Raw genomic sequence first — 26,187 nt, 5'->3', positions numbered from 1 at the left:
TCAATAGCCACTATCGTTAGTTGTTTTTTCAAGATATCAGATTCGTCTCTAAAGTCAGTCGTGTTTTTGCCGTTACATATTGGAAGTGAAAATTGCTCCAAGAAAAGATTTTTTTTTAAGGGCTTTAGGATGCTGGTTGTCAAACTGGAGTAACGTATTTCTGTCAGATGGTTTTCTGAAAAGGATAGCGTATAGCATGGAACTTTCATTTATTTTCCAAATGTCCATAAAGACAATCCGTTTTTTTATTGCTCTCCAAAGTGAATTTTTAAACTAGGAGCCCTTGATTTAAGCCAGGTGTTAAAAAGGGCATAAACATATTTAATGCCTTGCCAAATCATGAGGTTATCGTCGATGAATATCTCCCATATATCTTAAGAAATTGGAAAGGGTTATTGAAAAAAAGGCTCAGCTACTCAAAGTGGGCCAGCAAAGATGCTCCCTTGGCGTCAAAAGGAGTCATCTTTATATGCAAAAGGTTGTGCAAAAAGGGCCAATTTCAGGCAGCCAATCACAAACGATGTGGGGATCATATGAAGTCTCTTCATTGTGTTTAGGTATCTTGTCAGTAACTCGATTGTATCCTGTTGAGGGAAAATCACGTACAATGACTGATCATGGAAAGAATCTAACATTTCATCGCTGGGACAAAGTCAAGATCTTCTAAAGAAAATGGATGTCATGACGTGTGTCCTGTACAATTGCATTTGACTCAGAAGCTAGTATTTTTTAGTAATGTATATCAAGAGTGATTCCGTCAGTGATCTACCCCCAGAAACAACTGGTGGGTTAAGTACATTCTTATGCATCTTAAGCAGAATGTAGAATGACGGTGCCCTTGAAATGGAATCCCTTCGTCAATTGTGGCATTTGTGGAGGTGCTGATATGGTTCCTGGCCTCTTCTGATGAGTCTGAATCAAATGTGGTATAATGTGCCTCATTATCGAGAAGAGTGTAGACAGTTTCACCACACAGAGTCGATTGATCTGGGTAGCATGACTGACTGTATCAAAAGCAGAGAAAAGATAAACCGATTTACCAGCAAAACCCAATGGAACAATGAAAAAGGTGCAGTATTCTTTTCAATACGCTCAACAGTGCAAAAGCTCTTCTGGCGAGAGACTTTATCTGGTTGGTGAAGTTCTAGCTTTCCTGGTTATGGACCTGTGTTACTGTGGAGTCAGTCCAGAATCTATTCTTCCACCTGTGTCATTGAGAGACTCACAGGAGAATCTTGTTTTTCTGGGTGAAATGTTAATCTGTTGTGTTTCAGCCGATTGTCTACCTCTGCCACACTCTGCTTGAAGTTAATGGCCATAGTTTCCAATTATCCCTCCAACCTGAGTATCTGCTATTGCCAGCATAAGATTTCATGCAGTGGTTGGGAACAGCCCTGCAAAAGGTTGCAGACAGAGGTTGCTAATAGCTGTGACAACAATGAGTCCTGTGGTATTCCGCATGTTATGTTGAATGGCTGAGAGTCAAATGATGAGGCCACCAGTTGTTTGTGTTTGTTGAGGAATGACATGAGCAAATTGATCAACCTACCTCAAAGGCCGACTTTGAAAATATATCCTAGAAGGATGTTGTAATTGACAGTGTCTTGCATCGCAGACGGATCCAGTAGGATCCAAACTCCATTTCATCCTCTCAACGAGCGTCTGATATCGTACGCCACATGGACCCTACCACTGCTTCAGGTGTAGACCCAACAAGGAATATTCTTCCACAAAGGTCTGCAGCTGCTGTGTCACTGCCCACTTCAACAGCTTAGCTGGGGAAAATCGGGAACCATGTAGGTTGAGTTCAGGGAGGGTTTGTTGAGCCACAATGCCTGCTTGCATAGACAAATACATTATCATGGAAAGGTCAAGACTCAAACCTCAGCATGTTACTCTAGCAATAGTTACTGGACAGTGGTCCTTGGCCGAGCCTGAGCTGTGATCTATAAGAAGGAGGGTGAATCTAAGTTTGAGGAAGTATTACATTCTTGTTGCAAAGACTTATGTAGAGTTGTAGAGTATGAAATCTATATCATTACATCATCATAAGGTTTCAGCAGCTTCTTCTCGATTTCAGATCTAATTGGCTAACTCTATTGCATAGGAAGTGAGGTTGCCCCACCAGATACTGAGGGCATTATTACATTAGCTTCTGATTTGGCCTCTGTTAGTTTGGTGCAGATTGTAAAAAGCTCCTTGGGAGTGTTAGCAGCTTTGAAGAGTCTGGTTGTGTAGTGTACTTGCTTTACTTTGATATGAATGATTGACTGCTGCCCGGGCCGATCGCCACCAATTCTCTCCAGACTGGACTGTGGATACTGTTGATGGGTCTTTCAAAGCACATATTTATACCCGCAGAAAGCCACTCTCTATCTCTAATATCCGATACAAGACTTGCCCTCCATTTTCTTGTACTGCGTCTGCCTGGAGGCCGGATCTGCTTTTCAGGACAGCTTTCCTAACCAACGGCGACCACTGTACCTCTATGCAGTGAAACACTGTCGTCACAGCGCTACTCGCTCCCTTTACAGGGAAGCCGCTGCGCCTCTAGAAATCCCAAAATGCAAAGAACAGGCTGAACCCTTCTCATAGAGTGTGCCAAAGATCTGCCACCCTCTCCCACTTGATTGGAAGCCAGCACCAAAGTGTTAGATTGCCCAGTTCAGTGACGCCAATAATGTACTATAGAGGAACCGGATAACAGTGCTTCATGCCTCATCGTATAAACTGGCAAACAATAACAGTACATATGCTTCTTATGCTACTAGCATGAATCAACTTAGGGCAAATCTTAACTTTTTATGGGTGCAGCTAAATATGGTTGCCAGGGTTTTTGACAGGCACACTTTACTCTTTTGCACTTTAACCGTGTACTTTTTGCTGTTGCAGTTGTTTTTCTGTTTTTTTGTTTAAATTGGGGAGGGGGGCGGTTCGCTGCGCCAAATCCCATCTAACCAACCACCTCACCCTGCCACCTGCTAATCTCCTACCCCAAACACACACAAAGGGTTCGGCAAAAACCACTGCTGTGAAAACTTCACGTTTAAAATGCAAATGTGCAAAGTGGCTGCAGCGAAAACACAGCATTTGCTGATTATACAATATTCAGCTAACATGCCTATTAGTCAGTCATAAGCATTGCAGACAATCAGGTCTGGCCGCAGGGCGGGCCGGGCAACTGCCCGTGGCGCCATGCCCACCAGGGCCATTAGCCCCCTTTAGCACACCAGCTCGGGGGAGTCTTTCAAGGGCTCCCTCGAACTGGCATAGTGGGAGATGGTGCAGCAGACGCCCTTTTGTTATTAAATGCGCCTGCGGTGGCGTGGCACATTCAATAACAATAGGGTGCTGATGCTTTGAATCAGCACCCTATTCACATGATTACCTCCCTGCTCCAACGTGGGAGCGAGGCGGTTTTCATTGGAATAGGGCGCTCAAGCATTAGCATAGAAAAGAAAAGTGGGGCTCCTGCCCCCAGCCCCTCCCCCTGTTGACCATGTGTGTGCGGGGAAGGGGAGCAGCCAATTCTTTTTTAACCTGTCCAGGGCGCTGCTGTCGCTAAGGCCGGCCTTGCAGACAATGGGTAATGGCTCAAACACTGTATGAAGGAGCCCCAATCGAGTGCGATTTCCGACTGCAGAAATCCCCACAAGTTTTGCTCAATCTTACAGTCTAACTTTTTAACTGAGGATGTAGTTGTTGGTCATATTTCTCGTTTGCTCTTAATGACCTCTGATGGAAATGAATAGTGCCAGACACTCGGGTCACAGCACAAAGACAGGGTGGGGGGTCGTCTAAGTACAGAGCACGCTGTCCCGCTGAGACCCCGGTCAAGAGCAGGTTTCCAACGTGCAGGCGCCCTCTGTAGACGTGCTATTGACGTCAGGCCCAGCAGATGAAGTTACACCTTAGTAACATCAGCCCCGATGATGCAACCCTTGGAACGTGCCCTGGTTTTCACTCTGGGTATTTGGGGGCGTGCGGACAGAAGAGGTTCTGTTGCTGTCACTCGGGAAGCCTGCCTGTAAAACTTTCAACTTGCAAAAACCGCACTTACATTTCTGCTTCTAAAAGTATAAATGATAACAGGCTTTTTTTTGGCCGACTTTTATTATTTACTCTTTACAATAATAATGCTAAAAATGATGATTCGACGTTATTACATCGCCAGGGTTGGTTTGCGGAGTTTTTTACTCGGATGAAAAAACTCACCGAAAAATATGGGGGAGTGGGTAAGGGGATATAAGAGGTAGGGGTGTGTATGGGGAATAAGGACTAGATAACAGGGGAAGGGAGAGCTTGGGGTGACGCCCAAATAAAGTATTTTGCAAAAAACGGGCGATTTAAGAACATGGAACTAAAAATGATACCATGTTTTTACGAATAGTGCTTGGTACCATATTCATCCTGCTTCTAAGGGCTGCAAAAGTTAAGCAATGATGCCACACCCCGAGAGCAATAACAGGTGGCAATAGCTCTCATCCGAAGTTAAAGGCCTGAACGAAGTGAGGGCGTTAAAAGGGGGCCAAGAGAAAGTACCACCTGGTATAGGCCCGAGGCAATGGCATTTTTGCTATTAGAACATTCCATCCAATGACAGTAGAATATTCTGTTTAAAACTAGGAGGGACCCAGGAGAACATTAGAATGTTGAAATAAAGGACCTCTACTAGCCATTACGTACTCCCATGATCCCTCACCATTGACTGCGCTAGCCAGGGCTGCTGGGAGATGTAGTCTAAACGATTTAGAGAAGCAAAGGTTGCAGAAGCGTGTCGTAGGGTATACACCAGAAGTGGAATATAGAGAAGACATTGAAAGATAACCCGGTATTAGTGAAAGAATGTGTCTGAGGTGAAAGGGTATGAACTTGCACAGGGCAGGGGTTGTAGAACACACTATACTCATGCTTGCAGACAGTCCAAATCTGCAGGGTGGATTTTTCTGCAGAAAACCCAGACTTTGAAAATGTTCCCCAGGTTTTAGAAATCAACCAGCAGATTTTGAATTGTGTGGAGTGTTGCAGCAAATTTCCCCTCAGTAAATATCACACTTTCGACTCCGTAGAAGTATGACAAATATTTCTGCAGATTTTCACAAGTTTTGGTTCGATTCTGAAGGCCTCTGCTCACGATTACTGGGAACATAGACAACATGGACTATTCCTTTGTAGCAATATATGATATGATAGGTTATTTATACCCAGAGGTTTCTAAGCGCGGACCCGGGGATCAAACTCCTCCGTGTCGTTTTGCTTCCAAGGCGAGCACGTTGCCCCTGAGCTATCCTCCCGAATGGCAGTCAGAAGTATGGAACACATGGAATCAAATGGGTTTTAAGTGGACTCCTAAATTGTTGGAGGAGTCAGCTTATTGGGGCAAACACCCTTAGGGAGTCTTTCCCACAGAATGCTTCTGGGTGAGTATCAAACGTGGGAAAATGTGAAAACCTGGTCAACAAAAGTTGGACTTCACTGCAGAGAGATTATGCCTGATGCATTTAACAGGTCTGTCGAAACATGTTCCCAGTACGACTGCCTGAATGCAGGATGGTAACGTGGGACAAAACCCAACACAAATCCAGCCAGGGGAAAAAAGATGCTGGAGATCCGGACCCTCTTTCTGTACAGTTGCCCTCTGTGGTGTGTGCTTGGATTCCTCTGAAGTTGGCATCCGGATCCATTGGGCAAAGCTGTAGGGTGCTGGTGACGGCTTGGTGGACAGATGCCTGGCAAGAGGACGGATAGTCAAGTGGTACCAAAATCAGTGGCCCAAGTGATGACAATAGGATCCGAAATGGCCACAGTGCAAAAATGCAACTAATGCATATCACACTGAGATGCTGTCGCTGGGATTAATACTGATCAGAGCGCGATCCTACCATTTGGATTAATGGTGGTCATTCTAAGATCCTCTCCACTGCAGGACCAATTCTTTGTAACGCCCACTTCTGGAAACTGGACCTTCCGTTAAAGGTTCATTTAACTATACTTATAATCCCTCATCTTCGTTGCATTGTTCACAGTATCCTAATCAAGGTTCTGCCACTCTCCTGGGCCCTTTCCAATTGTCAAACAACCTTCCGATCAATCTTTTTAAATCTCCAGTGGGATAAAGACTCCTTTTTTTGTGCACAGGTTTAGATTGTATTATGGGCAGGTTTGAAAGCCTAGAGTAGAATGCTTCTGGACAAGATGGGTGCATTCCTCAGAAGTAGCACCACGCTTAAAGCATGGGCTTCTCTGCAAGTCTGCATAAAGTATTACTGTGCGGATCTCACGGCCGCGTGTGATGTTGACTCTAGCAGATCAAGCATCATGATTGTCCTGCTAGAATTGTAATTGTATTTATTGCAATGAACAAATCTTAGGCAAGAATAGCTGAGCAAAGGGCTTATGGATTGCTGGCTTGGCTGTCCCATTGTGGAGTGCTTTACAAACCTTGAAAGTCCAGGTGAAGTAGTTAAGCCATTAAGATCTCCCGTGATGGGAAGGCGATGGAAAATACATTGGGCCTCATTATACGGTAGGTGGTAAGGGATTACCGGCACCGGTAAGGTCACCGGTGCCGGTAATCCCTTACCACCCTATTCCGAGGTCCCTTAGCGGGTCCCTTCCTTAACGCCTGGTCTGACCAGGTGTTAAGGACGGGACCCGTTATAGACTTCAGAGGTAATAACGTTACCGCAAATTGCGGTACTGTTATTAGCTCCATCCCCATTGAGCCCTATGGGGGCTCGAATGGGAATGGGGAATGGTTCCCGGAATGGGGATTTACCGGTCCCACAAAGGTTGGAATGACCCGGTAAGTCCCTATTTCAGGAACCCGGAATGCAGTAAGGGGGTAGCCATGGTGCTAATAGCACCATGGCTACTTCCTACCGCATAATGAGGCCCATTGTCAGTAAATAAGGTGTTTACAGCTCTATACAGCTATGCAATGATTCGATGATAGTGGTGTGGGATGGCGGGTGGGCATTGAGACTCCGTCTGAGAAAGTTGCTTGGAAGGGCGATCTTGATAAATTTCAGGGGGAGTTTGGGCGCTGGGAGCCAAGAGGGTGAACGAGTGAATTCAGAGATGGCACAGGCCGGGCGTGAGACAGATATGTCAATGGTGCACTTGGGAGCATAGAACGCAAAGTGGTTAGCACCTGGAGTAAAATGGTTTTGCGATCTGGTCTGAATTAAATGACAGACAACGATTAGAGGTTAAAAAGGTTCTTATCTAGGTTTGAAACATTTAAGCACCATCTACTGGTTTCCCACAGTCTCAAAATGGGTTCCAAAGAATTTCCTTTCCAGCTCTTTCAGGTAATGTTTCTTTTAAAGTTCACTTCCTCAATGTCCTTTAGGAACTCTTACTTCAAGTTCCAGCATGCACCACTGCGTCTCAAGTTCTTTTTCAATATTCTTTAAGAACAGTGCAACTTCCAGGATGCAACATTGCCTCTCAAGGTCTTCTCAATATTCTTCATGAACTTTGATTCAATTTCCAGCATGCAACAATTCCACTCAAGTTCCCGATCTTAATCGTCTTTAAGAACTCTGCTTCGAGTTCCAGCATCCAGTGCTTCTCCCTCCCTGGTTTCACTTTCTCAAGATGTTTGAGGAAGCGGACTTCAGATTCCAGCATGCAGCATTATTCCTTGTGATCGAGGAATTCCCAGTAAGAGGTCCAGCCTGCAGCAAATCTCCATGTTCTCCCTTTTATAATGCATTCTAGGAACGCCAACTCCAAGTTTCAGTATTTAGGGTTGGTCTTTGTTTCCACTCTGTCTGTGGGTTACTCTGTCGGGGTTCAGCCTCAGTTTCCACTTTTTCATCTCAGGGTCTTCGGCCCAGCTTCTGCGTCTTGCTTCCTCCGTCCATACATGAAACCTCACTCGGGTCTCGGTTCTGGGTGCTGCTTTCTCCTTGTCTCGTAGTCTGCTGTCTTCTGTTGATCCACTCGTCAGGACTCCCTCCAGTGTCTCCACTTAGAACCCCCCAGCAGTTTCTACTCTCTTCCCGTTTTCACGTCCAACTCTCGCCTTCTCTCAGCCTCGCCTCCTCTGGTCTAGCAGGGAACGGCATTTTGTCTTCAATGCTACTGACTAGCTCCATATCCATTCTCCACCAAGGCTCCAATCCTCTTCTTGTTCCACATTAAGGAGTCAACTGACATTACAGGATACTGACAGTGTTCAGAAGTTTCCAGGGAATTGATCGAGAGATTAGAAACTAAGTTGATATCCATTATGGGTACCACAGACGTCACGCGTGAAGGAAAGACAGGAGCAGGTATCGCAATATCAGAGTTTCTTGAGAAATTGAGCACCCGAGCGATCCTCCCATGCTGTAGGGCAAATGTGACAATTTCATGGCAATTTCTGGGGTCTTCATGGCAATCGAGCATAGGAGAGCCTCACAAACAAGCTCAGAAGTCGAACAAAATGCTTAGATTTGATTTGCGCACCAGTAATGAACTTAAACAGAAATGTGTTTAGCAGAAGCATCGGGAGGATAGCTCGGGGGAAATGTGCTCCTCTTGGAAGCAAGACGACACAGAGCAACACAGGTTCGATCCCTGGGTCTGTGCTTAGAAACCTCTGGGTATTAAGCGCGTTATAAATAACCTATCATATCATTTATACGTTAGGTTACATTAGGAGATTTTTATACTCTCCCAGTCACCACCTTAGTGGTCTAACAACCGAGGCTTGTCCCGAGAATGGCATACTGTGAACGCACCCAGGGGATCCAGACCCTGGTCTGCGAGAGAATAGAAAAGGGCATCAGAGGAGGGGAAACCAGGGGTGAACATTGGAAGTTGATCGGTCAAAGCACAGCGCTGATCAGGAGAACGCCTACTGCTTCTGCAAACAAGCGCTTACCGTTATGATGTCCCGTTACAATGGTAAAAAAAAAAAAATCACAGGAAAGTTAACATTACTCCCCAGTGCACCTCCCCGAACAGTCTTTGAACTAAATGTTTAATTTCATTCAAAGTTTCTTTGTGAAAATGTGTATGTAATAACCCACACAATTGTATTCATTTAATGACATGCCCCATTATACATGTGAAGTTTGCTGACCTTTGAAACCTGGTTTAAAATGTTAATGGAACTCCTAAGGTTTTTCATTTGCATTTCATTAATGTGAGATGAATGGAGCTTACTGGTCATTTCTATGCTGCCCCATTATGGGTTGAGTTTAGACGGCTTCTCTATGCAGCCGTGTAAGGCTTGCCTGGAGGTTCGGACTAGCGTATAGCGCAAGGCCCGAAGGGTGGGCAAGACGGGCCAGTTTGGGCCAATTTGATAGGCTAATAAGAGCCAGTTTTGGGCAATGTTCCACGCGCAGTGAATTTTAACCCCTACCACATGCAACAAAGGTTCCCGTAATTGCGCCCCACCCACCACTCCCAAAGTGGCAATTGTGAATAAGCAACATTTATCTGGTGCCCCGGCCTATTTTAGTCCAAGTGAGTGCAACCCTGTTGGTATATTAATTGTTCAACATCCAGTTAGTCTCTGCATGGGACAAATGTGTTCTCTATCCCAACGCAAAATCTTTGTATCAAACCATTCCTGTGACCAGGTGTGTTGGTAGGTCTGGAAAAGATCCGGGGCTATGCTAATGTCAGGACTGTCTGGACTCGGGGATAGCTAGCCTTTTGGTTGTAGCCACTGAGCTTCTATCCGTGGCTACAACCAAAAGAGGCGGGGCTATAGCTCCCTTAGCACCCCCCACTCCACTAGCAACGTCTCCGCCTGTAACAGCAATATTATGCTCTGGGCCTTTAGTTCATTTACTTTTCAGAATCTATAACATTTCGAAATACTTGTGTGGTTTATTGGAAAAATGTATAGCAAATCCTAAGTGTTTTGCAATAGGGGTCTGAAACGTTTGTCTGTCCAGATGTTTTGGACTGCAGCTCCCATCAGTCCTAGCCATACTCAAATATGAGGGTTCATGGGAGTTGTACTCCAAAATGGAGAGCCGCTGGTTGCCTACCCATGTTTTGAAATTATATAACATTGGGCACGTAGCATTTTTCTTTTTCAAACAAAATGCACGATGAATATTGTACGAGCATTGATTACAACCCAGCATGTTTAAACTGTGTTCGACGTCTTGGCTGGCCTCCCCAGACATAGCGTACGTAATGCACACATTCTGTCTTTAAAGGTAGTTTGCCTGAAATCACCAATACATTTAAACAAACAAAAAAAATGGATCCAGTGCAAGGGAAATCCTCCACGAAACGAAGCCTGATTACTTTAGAGAAGCCATTAGGAAACCGTGGTGAGGCCTGGGCTCCTATTAGGGAAATTCCTAAGGGGGTCAAAATCACTGCAGATGAGAGCATGTGGCGAAATAGTCAAAACTACAAGGAGCGGCCTGCCCTCTGACCCCAGCACAGCAACAGCAGGTGCCAGAAAAGAAATACATCCCCTTTCACAAGAGGATGCATGCTATGCTATAGGTAGGGCGTCCTGGGAGTGTTAAGTAAGCCACTATGTACTAGGAAAGCTGAAATGTGCGGTAACCTGAACTGACGATGGAATTTTAGGGATACGTATTTTGCTGCCAATTATAGCCCATTCTGCAGTTATACTCAAACAAATAAAGGCAAAAGAGGGTGAAAATGTAGAAATGGCAATACGAGTTGGAGATATGAATATGCCAGCAGGCTCGTGCTCCAGTGCGTCTAGCAAGTGTGTTTGTGTTTTTGTGTTGCTCTCAGCTGTACGGTCAAGGAAAAATAAGATGGCCACACAACCTCCTAAAGGCTGATGATGCTTTTGGGAAGAGGCTAAGGAAGTCCACATTTCCTGGGAAGGCCCGACCCTGCGGATCCCCCCGAGCGACTGTCTGCTCCGAATAAAACTGGAAAAGAAGAGCACTGCCACACATTCGTGTTTGCGAGACGTGTCTTTTCTCAGTTGCCAATCGTAAGTGTACACATTGAGCTTTTTTGTTGAGCTGCCTCAGACAAGGACTGGACCCAAGGCACAGTAAATGTGACCCTTCTCCTTTAATGTAAGCATTTCAGCCTGAACTCAATCCCTGGCTGAGTTTCAGCGCAGACTTCTTGAGCCGTACCAGGTCCTCTGGTCAAACCTATGTCGGTTTCTTTTATCTACCAATGTGTCCCCTCACTGCACAGCGGACCCTGCTCTCCATTCTCCATACACCCCCCGCCTCCCCCCCCGCCCTCCCTTCACACGGTCAAGGATCCCTTGCGCTAAAGTCGTGTTTTGAAGGGGATGGAAGGTGCACAAAACAAATTTTATTCGTCCTAGGAACTGAAAAACGTATTCAAACCATTCAGAATGTGACAAGATAATGGAGCGGATGGAGGAAAAAAGTAGCGCGGCAAAGCGTCTGTGTGCGCCATACCACCAGGCAGATCAGTGGAGTAAAGCATCTGTGTGCGCCATACCACCAGGCAGATCAGTGGAGCAAAGCGTAGGTGTGTGCCATACCACCAGGCAGATCAGTGGAGCAAAGCGTAGGTGTGTGCCATACCACCAGGCAGATCAGTGGAGCAAAGCGTAGGTGTGTGCCATACCACCAGGCAGATCAGTGGAGCAAAGCGTAGGTGTGTGCCATAATACCAGGCAGATCAGTGGAGCAAAGCGTAGGTGTGTGCCATACCACCAGGCAGATCAGTGGAGCAAAGCGTAGGTGTGTGCCATACCACCAGGCAGATCAGTGGAGCAAAGCGTAGGTGTGTGCCATACCACCAGGCAGATCAGTGGAGCAAAGCGTCTGTGTGCCATACCACCAGGCAGATCAGTGGAGTAAAGCATCTGTGTGCGCCATACCACCAGGCAGATCAGTGGAGCAAAGCGTAGGTGTGTGCCATACCACCAGGCAGATCAGTGGAGCAAAGCGTAGGTGTGTGCCATACCACCAGGCAGATCAGTGGAGCAAAGCGTAGGTGTGTGCCATAATACCAGGCAGATCAGTGGAGCAAAGCGTAGGTGTGTGCCATACCACCAGGCAGATCAGTGGAGCAAAGCGTAGGTGTGTGCCATACCACCAGGCAGATCAGTGGAGCAAAGCGTCTGTGTGCCATACCACCAGGCAGATCAGTGGAGCAAAGCGTCTGTGTGCGCCATACCACCAGGCAGATCAGTGGAGTAAAGCATCTGTGTGTGCCATACCACCAGGCAGATCAGTGGAGTAAAGCATCTGTGTGCGCCATACCACCAGGCAGATCAGTGGAGTAAAGCATCTGTGTGTGCCATACCACCAGGCAGATCAGTGGAGCAAAGCATCTGTGTGCGCCATACCACCAGGCAGATCAGTGGAGCAAAGCGTAGGTGTGTGCCATACCACAAGGCAGATCAGTGGAGCAAAGCGTAGGTGTGTGCCATACCACCAGGCAGATCAGTGGAGCAAAGCGTAGGTGTGTGCCATACCACCAGGCAGATCAGTGGAGCACAGCGTAGGTGTGTGCCATACCACCAGGCAGATCAGTGGAGCAAAGCGTAGGTGTGTGCCATACCACCAGGCAGATCAGTGGAGCAAAGCGTAGGTGTGTGCCATACCACCAGGCAGATCAGTGGAGCAAAGCGTCTCTGTGCCATACCACCAGGCAGATCAGTGGAGCAAAGCGTAGGTGTGTGCTATACCACCAGGCAGATCAGTGGAGCAAAGCGTAGGTGTGTGCCATACCACCAGGCAGATCAGTGGAGCAAAGCGTCTGTGTGCCATACCACCAGGCAGATCAGTGGAGCAAAGCGTCTGTGTGCGCCATACCACCAGGGAGATCAGTGGAGCAAAGCGTCTGGGTGTGCCATACCACCAGGCAGATCAGTGGAGCAAAGCGTCTGTGTGCCATACCACCAGGCAGATCAATGGAGCAAAGCGTCTGTGTGCCATACCACCAGGCAGATCAGTGGAGCAAAGCGTCTGTGTGCCATACCACCAGGCAGATCAGTGGAGCAAAGCGTCTGTGTGCGCCATACCACCAGGCAGATCAGTGGAGCAAAGCGTCTGGGTGTGCCATACCACCAGGCAGATCAGTGGAGCAAAGCGTCTGTGTGCGCCATACCACCAGGCAGATCAGTGGAGCAAAGCGTCTGTGTGCGCCATACCACCAGGCAGATCAGTGGAGCAAACGGTCTGTGTGCGCCATACCACCAGGCAGATCAGTGGAGCAAACGGTCTGTGTGCGCCATACCACCAGGCAGATCAGTGGAGCAAAGCGTCTGTGTGTGCCATACCACCAGGCAGATCAGTGGAGCAAAGAGTCTGTGTGCGCCATACCACCAGGCAGATCAGTGGAGCAAAGCGTCTGTTTGCGCCATACCACCAGGCAGATCAGTGGAGCAAAGCGTCTGTGTGTGCCATACCACCAGGCAGATCAGTGGAGCAAAGCGTCTGGGTGCGCCATACCACCAGGCAGATCAGTGGAGCAAAACGTCTGTGTGTGCCATACCACCAGGCAGATCAGTGGAGCAAAGCGTCTGTGTGCGCCACACCACCAGGCAGATCAGTGGAGCAAAGCGTAGGTGTGTGCCATACCACCAGGCAGATCAGTGGAGCAAAGTGTAGGTGTGTGCCATACCACCAGGCATATCAGTGGAGCAAAGTGTAGGTGTGTGCCATACCACCAGGCAGATCAGTGGAGCAAAGCGTCTGTGTGTGCCATACCACCAGGCAGATCAGTGGAGCAAAGCGTCTGGGTGCGCCATACCACCAGGCAGATCAGTGGAGCAAAGCGTCTGTGTGTGCCATACCACCAGGCAGATCAGTGGAGCAAAGCGTCTGTGTGCGCCACACCACCAGGCAGATCAGTGGCGCAAAGCGTAGGTGTGTGCCATACCACCAGGCAGATCAGTGGAGCAAAGCGTAGGTGTGTGCCATACCACCAGGCATATCAGTGGAGCAAAGCGTAGGTGTGTGCCATACCACCAGGCAGATCAGTGGAGCAAAGCGTCTGTGTGTGCCATACCACCAGGCAGATCAGTGGAGCAAAGCGTCTGGGTGCGCCATACCACCAGGCAGATCAGTGGAGCAAAGCGTCTGTGTGTGCCATACCACCAGGCAGATCAGTGGAGCAAAGCGTCTGTGTGCGCCACACCACCAGGCAGATCAGTGGAGCAAAGCATAGGTGTGTGCCATACCACCAGGCAGATCAGTGGAGCAAAGCGTAGGTGTGTGCCATACCACCAGGCATATCAGTGGAGCAAAGCGTAGGTGTGTGCCATACCACCAGGCAGATCAGTGGAGCAAAGTGTAGGTGTGTGCCATACCACCAGGCAGATCAGTGGAGCAAAGCGTAGGTGTGTGCCATACCACCAAGCATATCAGTGGAGCAAAGCGTCTGTGTGTGCCATACCACCAGGCAGATCAGTGGAGCAAAGCGTAGGTGTGTGCCATACCACCAGGCAGATCAGTGGAGCAAAGCGTAGGTGTGTGCCATGCCACCAGGCATATCAGTGGAGCAAAGCGTAGGTGTGTGCCATACCACCAGGCAGATCAGTGGAGCAAAGCGTAGGTGTGTGCCATGCCACCAGAAAGATCAGTGGAGCAAAGCGTAGGTGTGTGCCATACCACCAGGCAGATCAGTGGAGCAAAGCGTAGGTGTGTGCCATACACCAGGCAGATCAGTGGAGCAAAGCGTAGGTGTGTGCCATGCCACCAGAAAGATCAGTGGAGCAAAGCGTCTGGGTGTACCATACCACCAGACCAGGCAAATCAGTGGAGCAAAGCGTCTGGGTGTGCCATACACCAGGCAGATCAGTGGAGCAAAGCTTAGGTGTGTGCCATACCACCAGGCAGATTAGTGGAGCAAAGCGTCTGGGTGTGCCATACCACCAGACCAGGCAGATCAGTGGAGCAAAGCGTCTGTGTGTGCCATACCACCAGGCAGATCAGTGGAGTAAAGCGTATGTGTGTGACATACCACCAGGCAGATCAGTGGAGCAAAGCGTCTGGGTGTGCCATACCACCAGACCAGGCAGACCAGTGGAGCAAAGCGTCTGTGTGTGCCATACCACCAGGCAGATCAGTGGAGCAAATTGTCTGGGGTGCCATACCACCAGGCAGATCAGTGGAGCAAAGTGTCTGTGTGTGACATACCACCAGGCAGATCAGTGGAGCAAAGCATCTGTGTGTGCCATACCACCAGGCAGATCAGTGGAGCAAATTGTCTGGGGTGCCATACCACCAGGCAGATCAGTGGAGCAAAGTGTCTGTGTGCGCCATACCACCAGGCAGATCAGTGGAGCAAAGCGTCTGTGTGCGCCATACCACCAGGCAGATCAGTGGAGCAAAGCGTCTGGGTGTGCCATACCACCAGACCAGGCAGATTAGTGGAGCAAAGCGTCTGTGTGTGCCATACCACCAGGCAGATCAGTGGAGCAAAGCATCTGTGTGTGCCATACCACCAGCAAAGATCAGTGGAGCAAAGTGTCTGGGGTGCCATACCACCAGGCAGATCAGTGGAGCAAAGTGTCTGTGTGCGCCATACCACCAGGCAGATCAGTGGAGCAAAGCGTCTGTGTGCGCCATACCACCAGGCAGATCAGTGGAGCAAAGCGTCTGTGTGCGCCATACCACCAGGCAGATCAGTGGAGCATAGCGTCTGTGTGTGCCACACCATCAGGCAGATCAGTGGAGCAAAGCGTAGGTGTGTGCCATACCACCAGGCAGATCAGTGGAGCAAAGCGTCTGTGTGCTATACCACCAGAAAGATCAGTGGAGCAAAGCGTCTGTCTGGGTGTGCCATACCACCAGGCAGATCAGTGGAGCAAAGCGTCTGTGTGTGACATACCACCAGGCAGATCAGTGGAGCAAAGCGTAGGTGCGTGCCATACCACCAGGCAGATCACTGGAGCAAAGCGTCTGTGTGTGCCATACCACCAGGCAGATCAGTGGAGCAAAGCGTCTGGGTGTGCCATACCACCAGGCAGATCAGTGGAGCAGATCACTGGAGCAAAGCGTCTACGTGCGCCATACCACCAGGCAGATCAGTGGAGCAAAGCGTCTGTGTGCGCCATACCACCAAGCAGATCAGTGGAGCAAAGCGTCTGTGTGCGCCATACCACCAGGCAGATCAGTGGAGCAAAGCATAGGTGTGTGCCATACCACCAGGCAGATCAGTGGAGCAAAACGTAGGTGTGTGCCATACCACCAGGCAGATCAGTGGAGCAAAGCGTCTGTCTGGGTGTGCCATACCACCAGGCAGATCAGTGGAGCAAAGCGTAGGTGTGTGCCATACCACCAGGCAGATCAGTGGAGCAAAGCGTCTGTGTGTGCCATACCACCAGGCAGATCAGTGGAGCACAGCGTCTGGGTGTGCCATACCACCAGGCAGATCAGTGGAGCAGATCACTGGAGCAAAGCGTCTGTGTGTGCCATACCACCAGGCAGATCAGTGGAGCAAAGTGTAAGTGTGCGCCATACCACCAGGCAGATCAGTGGAGCAAAGCATCTGTGTGTGCCATAACACCAGGCAGATCAGTGGAGCAAAGCGTCTGGGTATGCCATACCACCAGGCAGATCAGTGGAGCAAAGTGTCTGTGTGCGCCATACCACCAGGCAGATCAGTGGAGCAAAGCGTCTGTGTGCGCCATACCACCAGGCAGATCAGTGGAGCAAAGCATCTGCGTGCGCCATACCACCAGGCAGATCAGTGGAGCAAAGCGTCTGTGTGCGCCATACCACCAAGCAGATCAGTGGAGCAAAGCGCCTGTGTGTGCCATACCACCAGGTAGATCAGTGGAGCAACCAGGCAGATCAGTGGAGCAAAGCGTCTGTGTGCGCCATACCACCTGGCAGATCAGTGGAACAAAGCGTCTGTGTGCGCCATACCACCAGGCAGATCAGTGGAGCAAAGCGTCCATGTGTGACATACCACCAGGCAGATCAGTGGAGCAAAGCGTAGGTGTGCGCCATACCACCAGGCAGATCAGTGGAGCAAAGCGTCTGCGTGTGCCATACCACCAGGTAGATCAGTGGAGCAACCAGGCAGATCAGTGGAGCAACCAGGCAGATCAGTGGAGCAAAGCGTCTGTGTGCGCCATACCACCAGGCAGATCAGTGGAGAAAAGCATCTGTGTGCGCCATACCACCAGGCAGATCAGTGGAGCAAAGCGTCCGTGTGTGCCATACCACCAGGCAGATCAGTGGAGCAAAGCGTAGGTGTGCGCCATACCACCAGGCAGATCAGTGGAGCAAAGCGTCTGTGTGCGCCATACCACCAGGCAGATCAGTGGAGCATAGCGTCTGTGTGCGCCACACCACCAGGCAGATCAGTGGAGCAAAGCGTCTGTGTGTGCCACACCACCAGGCAGATCAGTGGAGCAAAGCGTCTGTGTGCGCCATACCACCAGGCAGATCAGTGGAGCAAAGCGTCTGTGTGCGCCATACCACCAGGCAGATCAGTGGAGCAAAGCGTCTGTGTGCGCCATACCACCAGGCAAATCAGTGGAGCAAAGCGTCTGTGTGCGCCATACCACCAGGCAGATCAGTGGAGCAAAGCGTAGGTGTGTTCCATACCACCAGGCAGATCAGTGGAGCAAAGCCTCTGTGTCTGCCCAGGCAGATCAATTTCCAGTGTAGATGCAGGAGTTGGGCACTGACCTAAGCGCTTACTAGACTGAAGATTAGTCAAGGGGTTCCTGGCTTCTACAGTGTTCAGCCAAAGAGGAGGGAGCCCCCGCACCCCACAGCAGTATTTACTGGATGCAGTGGTCCCTGATAGCCACACCTGGCACCGCCTGTGTGCTGCACTGTCCTGCAACTCTTCCTTAAGGTCATTCAGAATAGCAGCAACGTTTTCTTAGTGCGTAAAGGTTTCCTATGTATACCCTGCATCTTCTCTGGAAATACCAGTCCTTGTGAGGAAAAACTACCCTTAAGATGAGGATGCGGGCAGATTTGAACCATGACCCAGCCTTTCATCGACTCCAGGGTGATAACAGGAGTTCCACAGAGTTGTGTGAGTGCTTGGAGCCACCTGAGTTGATTATTCATGTTACTATTAAGATGATGATATGTATAGTTTAATAGGATGGATCCAAAATGAATTATTCAGTTTGTTCTTGAGGGACTCTCAAACCCAGCAGCCATCTTGTTTTAAAGCTGCTCTGAGAAGGAAGGGGTGCGGAGGCTCAAGGGAACTCACCAGCAGGCATCTACCCAGGGCTGGACTGGGAACTAAAAGAGGCCCTGGAAATAATTACCAGGGACCAAAAGAGGCACTGGAAATACATTTCAAAGTGGCCCTATATGACACATTTTCAGCAAGCCCAATGCTTTTCCTATGCGAACATTTGGAAACACCACAGAAAAGAGGCCCAGGGTGCAGAGGCCCACTGGGAAATCTCCAGAGTTCCCTAAAGGCCAGTCCACCCCTGCATCTACCTGGGAACCTGGGACAGAGGAGAGAGAGAGATGGATGCTGCGAACATTACTCTCCTACAACTGATTCCGTCAAACCAAATGGAGTACGCGGAGCGAGACGGAAAATAATATTAGAATCTTCCATCTGCTAGGTTTGGATACAAATAAAAAAGTATATTTAACTCTTCCTAAACTTGGATCATGTTGCTCCTGTTGGTTTTGCTACTGATCTAGAATTGATCAGCACTAAATTCCCAGGGCGGTGCTGGGATACGCTCTATGGAAGTAAGAGATGGTGGTATGTCTAGCTCTTAGCTGTTTTCTCAAGGGCATGGCGTGTGAGCAGCCATTGGGCCCGAGTATAAGTTCGGGAGGTTTCCTGGTGGGACATCTGTCAAAACCGTCTATTTTTACTACCACTCGTTCTGGCGGCATAGCTGCCATTTTGTGAGTGGTGGGAGAGTCATGTGTTATTCCACATTATGCAGTCCCACTGGACTTCATTGGTAGGTCTTTCCAGGGAGTGGCCTAGGGTGGAACATGCTACCCCTGGAATGTGATTGGTCACCACAGCCGCGTGCGGGTGATAAATCCTCAATTTTTACAAGGAAATAGCTGCTGCCAATTATAGGAGGTATTTCCTCTGATTAACCTCCAATGGTTTCATATGGCAGGGCCAGTTATCAGTGAAGGTCCACAGATACTTTTGATTAGTAGAACACAATTTGCGCCCCAAAATCATTAAGTGCAGATCTGGGTTTCTGCTTGCTGCTGCACCAGTTGTGGGAACACTCATGCCTAGTCACAAACACTGAAAAGAGAAGCACAGTTTAACCAACTTGCTTCCTATTCACTTGAATTGTGAGATATGCACCAGCCCAGTGCTTAAACGTGGAATGTTGTACTACACTTTGATAGTAAACATATTATATTGAACATTTCCTCCGTGTTGATTCAGCAAGGAGTGTGAAGTAAAGCACCGAGACCGGTGATACAACTTTTTTGGGGGGGGGGACAACCATTTGGGATAAATGTACTACAACAAATTCTGCAGAGACCTTGAGTACCGTGCCACTCAATGTAGGCCATAAATACCAGCATCTTACACTGAGAAACAGCGCGTGGGATTGAGGCCCCCCCACCCGCGTGCATTGTCGCAGTGAACCTTTAAGTGTGATCAAAGCGGATCATGTACAATAAGGTTATAGACACAGGATCAATAGGATCATGTGACTAATATCATTGCTGGCCACTGTGGGGTAGGGTCACTAGGAGACAGACACTGCAATCACCGCTATTACGCCCAGACGGAATCAGCAAGAATCTGTCACTAGACTAATTCTGATCACTTTAAGATACCTTCATGGAGAGTCCGTCATTGAGATCTCTGTGGATCAGTGTGATTCTGCCAGTGGATCGACGTTGATCACATTTAGATCACTGAGAATTGTCAGTGGGATTAATGTACAGCAGACCCGCTTCATGATGAATTGTGTTCTTCTAGAGTTTTCGGCAAGACTATTTATTGAATGGCTCACTCCCACGGTTAGCCAAGAGATCCACCCTTTAGCACACTGCAGTAGAGAGAGCATAGGGGATAGAAGTGGCACTGTTGCAATTTGTTTCAGTGAGCTTAGCCTCTTTTGACGCACCTGCGCTCTCCTCGGACTGGTTGAAGCCACAGATCTGGCAGATGCTGCGGACCCACTTGTTCATCTCCTCCTCCGTCTCCGCCACGAGGTAGAAGGTTCTGTCGCTGGTCTTGATGTCGAAGACATAGCTGTCCTGCAGCTCCTTCTTGTTGAAGGTCAGGCCTGCATCCACTTGCTCGCAGAAGCTGAGGTTAATCACACGGATGGGCTTTTTGGTGTGGTCGTTCTTGTAATACTCAAGGACATCGGGGTCGCCGCTCATTCGCCCGCTGCGCAGGATAAACCAGCGCTTCTTCCATGCCTAATGAGGAAGAAAGAAAAGAAAAAAAAGGAACATTTGAAATCCACTTAGCCAATGTCTTAAACGGGTGGGTGTCTAGTGTGCCATTCATACGCACTTACAATCCATCCAGTCCTAATCAAGTTCATTCAGAAACAAGTGTTACATACCCGCAGTAGAAGTTATATACACACCGCGAGGATCCTAACCACTGGTTATTTATCAAATTCATGATACATAAATAAATAAAATAAATAAACATGCACAAACCAATAGCATCAACGCCAAGACATGCTCTGTGAAAAAATGGTCCAAAGCATGCGTTTGGGGGACTGCCTCCTGCCTCATCCCTCCAGTATTAGTTAACTTGACGCAACCCCAGCTTAACCATTTGCTTTACTCTAATCACGCACGTGGTTGGACGGGAACATGTTTAATAAGATAGCAATACAGGTTTCTGAGGCCAAACAAATCCAAAATTGGGTGCCAGGAATTTAAACACCACTGTATATGTCTGTGTGTTATCCTGGGAGTATCCAAAAGCTGGCTGACTGGTGATTGTCACCCATCAATGTTTCCTGCAGGCATTCTGGGTACCCATTTTCTCGCGACATCTAGTGATGAGTAGCCATAGGTATTAGCAGGACCAGGAGCCGTTAATGGGTTGATAAAAAGACAAACAACATACACAAGCTGTGTGTCCATCCTCAGATATGATCGGTCTCCTATCTTCCTTACCCTCGAGAATAGTTTCAGCTCAGAGGTGGCGCTAGAGCACTACCTAACGTCGGAAAATATAAATGGACGGCCGGGGGATTTTACCTTGCATCTCACCTCACTACTGAGAGTGGTGTCTTGCCATTTACTCTGAAAATCCAAAGGATGGAAGCAGTGAGAATGCAAATAAATTGGACAGACTTCTGGTGTACCCGGCAAAAGCTTCCATGGTGATCTGTCCCACGAGCACCAAGCACCGCTCCAGCAGCAGCAGGTAAGTGGGGGAGGGGGGATTGAGAGGGAGAGGGTGAGGAAAGGGTTCTAAATCACTGGGGTGGGGGATGTGGGGAAGCAAAAGGGAGCCTAACAAGATTTCGACACCTAGTCAAATCTATACATATCACACTTATGACTACTGTGGATAATATTGCACCCTTACGCTCTAAGAAGACTCATCCTAGCCACAAACATAATCACTTGTGTAATGGAGATTTGAAGAAATTAAAGACTCATTTAATAACAACTAAAAAGCAATGGAGGAAAGATCCCTCACCTGACACAAATGTACTTTTTAAAAAAACTTTGATGATACACCAAAAAAAAAAGATATTTTTGAAGCAAAAAGAAATCCCCTATAAGCACGCTGACTACATTTGTTATCACCTCTTTTAAGGAAGGTCATGTTCCAGGAGAACTAAAAAGTGCTTGGATCTCTCCTTTGTTGAAAAAAAAAAAAACAGGAATTGATCCCTCAATGCCGGTCAATTATAGACCCATTACTAATTCTGTGTGTTTTTTTCTGGAGAAGATGGCATACAAACAAATGCAACAACGACTAACCCCACTGCCCTTAACAAATGGCAATTGGGTTTCAGGGCTGGTTATGTAACTGAGTCCGCCCTTTTGGATTTAAAGTCAAGTATGCTGCAAAAAATGAACAACGGACAAACTATGCTGCTCGTGGAACTCGACCTATCTGCCGCTTTTGGTTTGGTTTTGGTTTGGTTGAACATGCCTTACGGATTCATAGACTGAAAGAAGTGGGCCACTTTAGAGACAGTGCAATAGCATGCGTAAGATCCTTTCTCGAGAATAGATGCATTACCGTCTGTAGTAGTACAGCGAAAGCCAGCCCAGTACCTTTACCATACGGCGTGCCTCAGCAAGCCTGTTTATCGACATCGTTATATAACATGTTTACGGCCCCTCTCTTCCAGATACCAGAGACCAAGGGAATACGTTTTTCGAACTATGCTGATGACGCACAGTGCATCATTCCCCTTACAGGGAACTGCAAGGAAGACACCTGGGCCATTAATAATGTATATAACCTAATTCAGCACTGGATGTTAGAAAGTGGGATAGCATTAAACAACAAAAAAACTGAACTGATGGTTATAGGCACTAACCCCAGAATACAAACATTAGGTCATGAATATTGTCATTTGCAAATAGCAGATTGCAAAATCGTAACTAAACAAAAGATTGAAACATTAGGGGTCTATTTAGACCAAAACCTGAATATGAGAGCTCAAGGTAACAGCTATGTGTCATCATCAGCCTAATACATCATACTTCCATCCCATATTCACCCCTGCCTCAAAAAAAACTTTATATGGAGTTTCCATTTACGAGGTGTAGAATCCTGTACACCGTTTAGACTCTGTCATGTGGGACTTTTTTCTCTGTACATATTCACAATCTTCACACTGAATGACAAATCTGCATGAAGTAATGCTTTTGTGTTTTGGAAACTCTTCCTTATATGTGAAAACACTTAACACTGTTGGGACTATATTGGTATTTGTACCGTTCTCAAATCGTGAGATAATTCGCATTGGCATGAAGTAATGCCTTTTTTTTGGGGAATGTTTTGACTTTGGAAACTCTCCCTCGCATGTATAAATAATTTACCCTGTTGGGACTTGTTGGGTGTCCTGACCCACGTTTGAGCTATCATGCTGCAACATTTGGTGCTGTGGGCTTAGAAAATCCAAGATGGCCAAAAAGCCCACAAGTGCGCCAGAATCCAGGAGAACCACGCAGTTTGTGCGCACACCAAAATGGTTACCTAACTTGCCACCCACCAGAGTAAAGAAAGATCTTTGTTAACAAAATCCACTGTTACTGATGTCAAAAAGTTGCTGAAATCGTGGCTCATCGGACCACTTGAAAGATTCAACCCTTTTGTGGGGTTCCACATAACCATCTTACTGTAAGGAGCCCCATCAAAACAATGTTAAGCAAGGATTTACTACCATGTAAGAACCATTCCTGTTTGGAATGCATTAATCCAAGAAAAATCCCCAAAATGGTTGCATTACCAGTACTCACCACTATCAGAAAGCCGGCGGTTTAAAACAACACCAGACTTTTTTCTCTTTTTGTGTAAAACTGAATAAATGAACCCAAAGCAGGCCAAAGAAAGACTTACTGAGAGGTGGATCCAATGTAAAGTTATATTCTGAAGTGACTTGAAGGTTTATAACAAGACTGGCTGAGCTGTGGATTTCAGCAGTTTAAGTAAATTTGGACTGAAAGACACTAAAAATCTAAATGTTTAAAAGAAATGGGTGACCTACTTTTGAGTGTCACATAGGTTGCAATTGTTTAAATGTCATAGTTGAAACTTAGAATCAGCATTTTAGCTGCATATGTAAAAAATGGTTAGTTTTATTTGAATGCAGAAAACTGGGTAACTAAAAGTGACATTAGCTGGGGCCTGGCTTAAGGAACTGAATTCTGCCCACCAGCTACCCCCGACAGGAGTTGAGACTTGCACAACTGCTGTGTTCCCAGGCCTAGCTGCCTTTTGCTGTTCCCACCAAAAGGGATATGACACTTCTCTGATTGAATTACCAAGGGACTGCTAGAGACTAAACATAGGACCCAGGCAGAGGGTTTATTGAAGTGGCCATAAATGGCTTCCTCTTGAACAATGGGCCTTCCAGGGCCCAGGCAAATGTTTTATTATGGGGGGCGTAAATGTGGCTTCCTCCTGGAAGGAAAGGGGAGGAGCACTGCATGTGAGAGCAAGCTGGCTTGGCAGAAACTGGGAGGGGGAGAAACTGGAGACAGAGGCTGAGCTTGAAGAAAGTGGAAAGACTGGTTTCTGTACCATGTGACCTGAAAAGACACACCCCTGTAGCCAGAATATGGTTTTAGAAAAAGATGAATAACTCATAGTACGGACTTGTCATGATTATTTAAATGATACCATAATTCTTGTGATTTTTCTGCCCACATTTTAAGAGGTGTTTAGAACCGGTGGCATGATCTGGGGGCAAGCTAGCAGTTAAGAGGGTATTACTTAAAATGTATGCATGTTAAAAATCTGACACTTCATCAAGTAATGTCCATACTCCTTGCGCACATGTGTATAAATTTGGGGTAATGTCCGATATTACGAAACCAGTTAAAAAGTGCAAATGTTGCCATTTCTGAATGCAAGCTCCCAGGAAGAGCAGATTTGGACAGGGTATACCTCCTGTGATATGCGATGGGTGCATGTAATTTTAAACAAATGTGTACCTGTGCAAATATGTCTTTTGGGTCAAAATATAGATTGTGTGCAATTTGACAGGGGTGGGTTCTCTGTACCATAAACAGACCTCATCATGATGACACTTCATTTCATTCCCCCAATCAAGGGGAAGAGGAGGAAGTGGCCAATGACAAGTGGAGACGGGTAGGGCCTAGGAAGCTAGCCTTTCCACCACACATAAAAGCAGACAGTCAGGACAGATAGGGACATTCAATTCCATTTGCTGCGGAGCATGCTGCCAGACCATACCATACCATACCAGATCCAGAGATCCAGACTTCAAATCCATCAACCTCCAGAGAGCCAACATAGAGACTTCAATCTATCCACCTTCAGAGACCTTCAGAGACCAAGACTTTACTTCAGAATTTGTAGCAGAGAGGTCAACCCCAAGCTAAATCCCTCTTTAGCAGGCCTCAAATCATTGCCATTATCACAGCCAGGCGAGCTGTTTGAATTCTTTGCAAGAACTCTTGCCATTTGCCAGAGAGCAGTGTTGTATCCAGAGAGAGACCAGCTGAACCGGAGACCGCTGTATCCGGACCCACAGACCTGATCAGAACCAGAGACCCAGACCGCTGTTCGCAGAACCAGAGAGCTGACCCAGACCGCTGTGCGCAGAGACCGTCCGTGGCGAGTGAAGAAAACCTGACCAGATCCGTGGCGAGGCCCATTCTATTTCTAAATATATTGTGAGTACCTAGCAGAACTGTGCAGAACCAATCTCTTAGTTAAAATAATATAATTCAATCTATTTTAATCTAACCAGAACTGCCTCCTAGAAGTTGTCACCTGTCATTTGCAAAGCTGTCAACTGTCATTTCTAGTTGCTAGCTGTCAATTGTCACTTTGAACTTTAAAATTTCAAATCTGAAAAACGACCTTTACCATATCGCTCATATCTCCGTGACCGTTTGTCTTAGAGACTTGGCTTTTCAACAAACCTAGAACCGCATTCCTATTCCATACACTATTGCCGCAATCGCGAAAAACGCACTCGCGAATTTTGCCACGATTTGCAAATTTCTCCATGTGTGAAAACAGCAGTTTCCTTGCTAAAAATTCGTTTGCCTCTTAAGAACCATCCCTGAATCATTGCTAGAGTGAGCCTGGACTAATATTAACTAGATACCACTCACCCTGAACCTCTAGAGGGATATAAAAGCATTTTAGCACATTCTCCACTTCATTGCCAGCACATATAAAAGCATTTTAGCACATTTTCCAATATAGTGCTATCACATATAAAAGCATTTTGGGCCTGTGTTTCAAACTTCTGTAGTCTAAGCTTGCTGGGGTGAACTGAATTACATTTGATAGCATTTCTGAGAGCTGTGTGCTTTCCTTCCATTTCCTTGCATTGCATAAAGGGGGGAGTGGATTGCCAGAGAAAAGTGATTACATTGTTTTGGTGAAATCATATTGAGTATTTTCTGTACTGCATTTTCATTCAACATTGCATCCATCTGAACCGTATAAAGCATTCTCTACCACATTATTCTTCTGTCCCTATTTACCAGTGTTGCTATCTTATCCATCCTATAACCACTCATCATTGATTATAAAGAAGTGTGCTAGTGCCGGACTATCCATTATTGATTACTGCTCAGATTAAATGTGATATTCAATTATTAATTTATTATA

At 47.2% G+C, this 26,187-nt stretch overlaps 1 protein-coding gene across 1 annotated transcript in view; it reads right to left on the bottom strand.

The window, feature by feature from the left end:
* Nucleotides 1–26,187, bottom strand: part of GAB2 (GRB2 associated binding protein 2) — a 700,601-nt gene that overhangs the window by 163,482 nt on the left and 510,932 nt on the right. The window contains exon 2 of the mRNA XM_069639931.1: nt 20,003–20,303. Within this exon, the coding sequence (XP_069496032.1) occupies nt 20,003–20,303 (301 nt within the window). The remainder of the gene's footprint in view (nt 1–20,002; nt 20,304–26,187) is intronic.

Source organism: Ambystoma mexicanum, chromosome 7q, assembly GCF_040938575.1.
Source record: "Ambystoma mexicanum isolate Mex_15411 chromosome 7q, UKY_AmexF1_1, whole genome shotgun sequence".
Taxonomy (NCBI): Eukaryota; Metazoa; Chordata; class Amphibia; order Caudata; family Ambystomatidae; genus Ambystoma; species Ambystoma mexicanum.
The sequence above is the reverse complement of the archived record's forward strand: the minus strand, read 5'-3'. Positions and strand labels throughout refer to the sequence as shown.